Here is a 7469-nt window from a genome sequence, read left to right on the forward strand (position 1 = left end):
AAATACTCCAACCTAAAATATTAAATTAAATAATAAATTATAAAATAAGTTCTGTTTGTTCCTTTAACAAAAGAACTGTGTAGCTGTCCCCACCTTCCTCAGAGGATGCTTTCTCAGCCTCTTTCAGCTTTCTATTTTCTTTCTCTGTTCTTTTAAGTTTTAATTGTAGTTCTTTCATTGCTTGTTTTACTAGATTAAGTTCAAAAGTAAGGGTTTGGTTTGTACTGTTCAGATGCAAATTTTCTTCTCTTAATTCCTCAAATTTTTCTTTGGTGATTTCTATCCATCGTTGACGTGTTTTACCAGTTATATCTGAAAAGGTTCAGGGAAAAAGTTTTAAAATATTAACTGATATTTACAATTTTACATAAAAATTACATGAAACTTTCTTTGAAAAACTATGTGAGCAACTACTTCATGTCAGATCTCATGCTATGTTCTCTGGGCCCTGGAAAGAGATGTATAGAAAAGAATGAGTTGTCTGACAAGACTACAGGGGGTGACAGGAAGAGAGGGAGTGGGGCGGGGGGCAGAAACCAGAGGAGGACCTTCTATGTCATAATATGCAGAGTGGAGGTCACCAGGAGCCAGAGGAGCTTTTAGGCAGAGGTGTGAAAAAGGAGAGGCCCTACTCTCAGACGGACCCCTCGGGCCAGCTATAAAGAAAGTGACTTGGAATGAGGCCCGGCACAGAGGGGCTCCAGAGGGGCAGCACTAAGTGAGGACAGAGAGAAAGGAACATGAAAGAGCAAGATTCAAGGGCTAAACCCGACAGGGCACAATGGCTGGCAGGGTGTGGGCAGCGAGAGTGGGGTAAATCAAGGATGAGCACCAGAATCTGTGCTTTGGAAGACACTCAGCTAGACAATGAACATGAGTGGAGCAAGGGAAAGTAAGCTCAGTTTAGGACACAGATCCAAAGCTCTGAAGGCAGCCCGAGCTGAAGAGACAAGAGCCACCAGCATGTGGACAGTACCTGAAGGCACCAGAGAAGGGTGACTACTAGAGATTACAAAAGAACAGCAAGAAAGATTGGAGGAAAACAGAGAGGTGTTTCTTGGGGAGATATGCTCAGAGAGGTCAAAGGAGGTGAGAACCACAATGGGCTCCCTGGCCACGGCACACCTCCACATGCAGGTGGAAACAAGCAAGGCTTCAGACAAGGATAAGAGGGCTGGTAGCTCTGGAGAGTAGATTCAGCACATGCCCCAGGGGGCAGGCAAAGGCTAGGGAGGGGACTGGTGGCTCCAGACTGCCTCCCCTCACCCCTAATACACATATATCCAGTCTCCAAAAACTAAGAAATGAATTCCACAGCTACACCAAGAACAAGAGGGGAACCATGAGGAACTCCGGAAAGAAAACAGTTGAGATTAGATTGAAGACAGAAGCTACAGCCTAAAATAGATCAGGAGAGGTCAGCTACAAAAGGTGGAGTGCATTGCCCTGGCAGGTAGTGGCAACTCGAAATGGCCTAGAAAGGATTGATGAAGTGTCAGTTAGAGTACCAGATAGAGCTCAAACCCTCTGGGCCAGGCAGTTGACAGCAGAGATGCTTGCCCCTCAGCATGAACTACATATAGGCCCTGAGGTCTGAAAGGCAGGGCAGGCCCAGGCAGGCTGGCGAATCCCGGGAGGAAGAGGGGCCCTCAACCCCCTGGCTGACCCCACACCCTGCCTGTCCGCATCAGCCACTAGAGATAGCCTGTACAAGTGGCAGCCTGGCTGGTTTCCCCACTTGAGCAGCCTGCAGTGAAAAGATAGAGCATCCCCAGGCAGACCAACAGGGACTCTCAAGGACCAAGGTGGGAACACCACCAAGAATCATCAAGTGTCTGAGCCAAGAGAAGCACCAAAGTCAAATAACAGAAGAGAGAGTGGCTGCCACAAAAACTACAAGATTTTGGAATGAATGTATTTAATATTTTTAGAAAGATATTTGTTGATACTGCATTCAATGGATGGGCTGAGTAGCAGAATACATACAATGATGAATGAGCCTGTAGGCTAGAAGTTAGAGCCCTAGCAATCTCCCACAATAGAGCACCAAAAATACCAAGATAGAATGTGAGAAAATTAAGTCAATCCTACATGGAGAGTAGACTTAAAAGTGTTGATACTCAATATGATTTTCATACTAGCGATGTCAGACACAATAGACAAAAATTACAAAATTCACTTTGAAAGCTACTGAAGCTCCCCAAACAGTCTAGGGGAGAGTATCCCAGAAAGCATCTCATACTCTGTCTCCAGCCCCTGAGCAGAGCCCTTATTTGCATATACCCACCCTTCTCACGCCTAAGAACATCCCACAGGGACATACATCCACCAAACAATGTTTGAATGTTTAGATCTTCTCTTTTGAGGCAAAGACAGAAGTTCAACAATTGCTATATTTTCCCAATTTCAGTAATAGGACAAAAGCAGTAGTCTTTACAGGAAAAAAAGTGATCTTTATTTTAGATGAGATTATACTAGGTAGTCTGTAAAACTATAACCTTTTCAATCATAATGAAATTCAAAAGGCAAATACCTGGGGATGGTGGAGGTTTTTCACGCAATGGTGGTTTTTCATCCTAGGAGAAAAAAAAAAAAGTAAGAATAATGAATTAAGAAACTTTAAAAAAAAAATAATAATAATCTTAGCATCATCTGTTTGAACTTTCTTCTTGCCTTTCTGCCCCTGAGTTCAGTCACTGTGTCTTTATATGCAGGTCTCATGAGTAACAGGCCATCAGTTCACATACTAAAGTACGTGCTATGGCTGCAAGAGGTGAGCAGAGATGCACAAAGCAAACTCCAACTGGGCCTTTCTCCTTGGGATATGCAAAAAGACCCCATAAATTGCAGAAAAGCATGTTTTCAAGGTGCTAAGAAAAGAGTATGAGATCTTGCTTTTAACACAAAACTTAGAGGAAAGTAGAGGCTTTGAACTTTTGTTCATTACACATCAGTCTGATATTAAGTTCCTAACTTATGCTGAAAAAGTAGATATGGTTATAAATTAACTCTACTGAGAAATGTTTAATTTTTAAATTCTTATGACACGGCACAACTAAAAACAAGTTAGAACTATTTCTATGTTTGCAAATTAGTTAGTGTCTATTCACTCTACAAATTTTGTGATTTCTAACCTCTCAATATATTACTTTCATTTTTAAACAAAACGAAATGGCAAATATGAGTTTATTCATGGTTTTAAAGTATTTCAAAAGAAACATTCGATGGGAAAGAACGCTCAAGGGAAGATTTGTTTCCCCACAAATCACAAAAGATGTTTAAAAATTATGGTGGAAATTCTATCTGTTGAGAAAATCAATTTTTAAAAAACGAATCTTACCTTTAAATTCAGAAAAGAATGTTGACCATCTGATTTAAAAAAAGAGAGAAAAAAAATTTAAAGCAAATGAAGACATTTGACAATTCGGGAGAGAATACAATCACAGAAACTTACCTTCTACAGAGGAGCTAAATGAGGCCTGGAGTGGGGACAGGCTTTACAAGGTCACATGGCGAGCTGGTCCTGCAGCAAGGCCGGGCGCCCGACTTCCAGCTGCTCATCTCTGTCTACCCCGCTCATCCCTGAGCACCTTCAATGGCTCACAGTACTGCAGATCCCAAGCCAAACTCCTCAGCGTGACTCTGAGCCCTTCCCATGCAGGGCTCCTTCCCACATCTCCGACATAGGCCCGCCCTGTGTTCTCTCCACGTGTTCCACCCGCCATTCCCCAAAAAGGCTCGGCCTACCCTGGTGGGAAGTAACATCTGACTTGGTAAAAAAGTAATTGTTCCTGGAGGCAAACTGCCTCAGTGACATAGATGAAAACAAATCTTGCCCAGCAACTCATTTTCAATTTACGAATACAAATTCGTGATTAAGATACTCCGTGAACAGGGCGACCTCGTGTCCCAGTTTGCCTGTACCCTGTATTGTGGTGAAAAGCTGAACTTTCAACTTTTTAAAAGTTGGTTGCTTTTATCTTTCCACAATTAATTTGCAGGGCAGAAATAACTGGCTGAAAATAAATTAAAAACAAATTTTTTAGAAGCAACAAGTAGAAAAAAACCTATAGAATTCAGAAAGGCAGACAAAAAATGCTTAAAGATGCATAAAAGATGATATATATGCTTCCCAGTTCATTATAATTACCAATGCTTGAACAACTAATCAACGAGGAGCTTAATCTTGACCAAAAAAGTCATCTTGATCCATTGTTTTGAACCAATCTGCTTTTGATCAAGTATCCCGGGGCAGCCTGGACTGGGGCACCAGATGAAATCCTACCCAGTTCTTCCAAGTCCAGCCTAATGAAACCTCCTCTCCCTGCCACCTTCTACGACCAGCAGACGACATTAACTGCTTTCTGGTTCTCGTGCCTGCCTCTACCGCCTGCCTTAGCACCCAGGCAGCTCACCATCTGCACATCCTTCCCTGCAACTAGAATGTGAGGGGAAGGGCCTGTGGCGCCATTGTTTTGGCACATAGTAGATGCTGAATAAATTTCTGATGACTAAATATTTAAACTAATACAAACAGAAAGAATTTACATTTTAAATAATTCTTTTACAATAGTTTTGATTTGGTATCTTACAATGTTACATCAGCTGTACTGCTTTCATATTTAATGGAATCCTCTATGTCCCTCTTAAATTCTTCACAAAATAAAGTTAGGGAGGGGCAGGGGATTAAATGAAGAAAAATGGTAAAATGCTGACAGTTGTAGGAGGTGGGTGATGAGTACATGGAAATTCACTTTGCTATTCTCTCTACTTTTGAACACGTTTGAAAACTTATGATAAAAAGGTTTTAAAGGGCAATAAGCCTATTTTTGCAAAGAAAATAATGATCTCTATTTTATCTCAGTCATCAGCTTTTCAGAAAAAGAACCCAATGAAGATTAAACTCGGAATTTATATCACCCTAAGTTCACTTTGGTATTTAATGTATATGCAGTTCATTTGGCTCTGCGTATATATTTCATTTTCTTTTCTCATTTGTCACTTCTCAGAAAGATTTCCAGAGTCTTCACCCTTCTCATTCATACAAACTCTACAGGAAGGTGGTATAAACTATTAAAATAACAACAAAGGTTTCTTACATTGGACATCCTACTGCACACGAGATGCCATGCCAGGTGCTCTCAAATTTTTATAGAAAGAAAAGTCACACTACATGACTATGTTCATGCTGTCAAAAATTCTAACAATACAGAAATCAAAACTGTCCTCTGAACCCTACCCCTCCCAAGAGGTTCTCAGTTGGGTATGTTTCCTTTCAAATATATTTGAACATATAAAAAGTCAAAGATACATACAACGCCACACCCCACCCCTTTACACAAGTCTATATATAACAGATGTTATTAGATGGTAGGGAGGAGAAAAGCATGTGCAAAGGCCCAGTGGCAGGAGAGATATCATGCAATCAAGGAAATAAAAGAAGACCAGAGTGGCTGGAGAATGGTCAGCAGGGACAGGCCTGGCAGATCTCGGTGGCTGTGGGAAACCACTGAAGAGATGCAAATAAAAAGGGTACGGGGGGTATGTGAGGTTTAGGTGAGGAAACTGCCAGATTCATGTTTTGAAAAGATTGCTCTGGCTGCTACCATGGTGACAAAACATAGTGGGCACTCCATCTATATACATACATCTGCTGGCTGAGTGAAAGAATAAACAGCAGGCAGCGAGTTACATGGGGTCATGAGCTGGGAGAAGAAAGATGGACATAACATGGATTAAGTGGTACTGGAAGCAGGAGGGCAGAGAGTGATTACTTAGAAGAGTAGAGAGAAGGGCCTAGCCTGGGCCTTGGAGAACTCCAACATTTAATGGGCAGGTAGAAGAAGATGTGCCTGCAAAGGAAATGAAGGGGCCCCCTGAGAGGTAGGAGCAAACAAGAAAAGCGTGAAGTCATGAAACTAGGGGAGAGATTATTTTGATCTCTTAAAATGATCTGTGTGGAATGCTCCTGACAAGTCAAATAAGGTGAAGCCAGAACACCATCTACCGTGTGGGGCAGTATGAAGGTCACTGGTCTGGGGGAGTAATAGAAGCAGAGCCAAAATGGAGTGGGTGGAGGAGACACTGTCAGGTCAGGGAAGGGAGTGTGGGGAGATGTGTCTTTTGACACATTTGGCTGTGGAGGAGAAAGAGAAAGCATCAGTGGGAGGGCACTATGGAGACCAAAGAAGCAAAAGCGGATGACATCTGTGAGCAAGAATCTGAAAACTATTCCCTACCTTTGCTATGATGCGTTGAATTCTCTTACTGTGCCAGACAGTGGGTAATGCACAGTTAGAGTTGTATTATAAACATGTCCATGTACTCATTCATCCAACAGGCCTTTAGTGACAGCTTACTGTGGGCCAGGCCCTGCTCCAGGCACTGCCAATTGCATAGTGAACAAGACAGCTAACCTCACTAGTTCATTCCATGGAGACCACTGTGCAACTGCCCTTGCAACACCAGGCACCCAGGAGTGGAGGGGAAGAGTGTGGAGAGCTTCAGAGCCTGAGCCACAGCCCTCTTCCCCATGTGTCCTCTCAGGGCTGACAGAGATGACAAAATGGACATCTAGATTGATTGTGGAGTAACTTATCTTCAGAGAAAATAAAATTCAGGAATATTCCCACTTGTAACCACAGAATCACAGAATGGAGGTGCAATGGCTATATGTTCCCCCAAATTAACCAATTTTTATTGTCACAAATGTTTTTATATTTTTTGAAAAACTTTTTTTTTTACCTTTTTTTTGTGTACGCTGTGGTAAAAGAGGTGAGTCTGGAAATCCATCTTGCCCAGAAATATTTTCCTCATCTTCACTGTCCACCTCGTGTGACGATGGAACCTTTTGGTACAAAAGACAAAGGAGGAAACGTGTGATCAAACTTCCTCCTAGCAAACTCAAATGACTTATTCCACACTTCCTCAGTGCCACCTCCCTCTCTGAGACACAAAGGGACTATACCTGGCCGGGCTGGATGAAACTTCCAGTCCCTCAGGAAAAGCCCAGTGTCACTACCATTCGAATTATGCTTAGGCCACCAAGAACTTCATGTCTCACTTGGGCAGCCTCTCTTCCTCATTCCTGCCAGGGACCGATCCAGAAAAAAGGGCCGCATCTGGCCTGCTGTGCATAGTACCCAGTACCACTCTACCCTGGTACCGATCCTGCGTTATCATCTTTACATGGGACAAGAGCTGCCGGCCTGCCCTGTGAGAACCCTTACTCAGGCAACCGTTTGGGATCAATGTCCGTTATGTTCGCTGACTATGTGAGTCCACTGTAAACATTTCCTGATGGAATGGAACCCTCCCCTCCACTGTCTGTGAGTGTCTCCTATGTAGGTATCATGGACGGCAGCAGGGCTGCAGACCTGTGGGCCAGGAATGGGACCACCCATGAAGAGCAGAGACAGCCTCACTGGCTGGGCTCTGGGAGTCAGGGACAGAGGCAACCCAAGGGAAAG

The 7469-nt window shown here is 42.9% G+C and overlaps 1 protein-coding gene across 1 annotated transcript in view; it reads right to left on the reverse strand.

The window, feature by feature from the left end:
* Positions 1-7469, reverse strand: part of CEP89 (centrosomal protein 89) — a 74371-nt gene that overhangs the window by 48511 nt on the left and 18391 nt on the right. Inside the window, exons 5-8 of the mRNA XM_006926779.3 lie at positions 6745-6847; positions 3341-3369; positions 2534-2576; positions 94-312 (exon numbers count right to left, since the gene is read on the reverse strand). Of these exons, the coding sequence (XP_006926841.1) occupies positions 94-312; positions 2534-2576; positions 3341-3369; positions 6745-6847 (394 nt within the window). The remainder of the gene's footprint in view (positions 1-93; positions 313-2533; positions 2577-3340; positions 3370-6744; positions 6848-7469) is intronic.

Source organism: Pteropus alecto, unplaced genomic scaffold (assembly GCF_000325575.1).
Source record: "Pteropus alecto unplaced genomic scaffold, ASM32557v1 scaffold7, whole genome shotgun sequence".
NCBI classification, from domain to species: domain Eukaryota; kingdom Metazoa; phylum Chordata; class Mammalia; order Chiroptera; family Pteropodidae; genus Pteropus; species Pteropus alecto.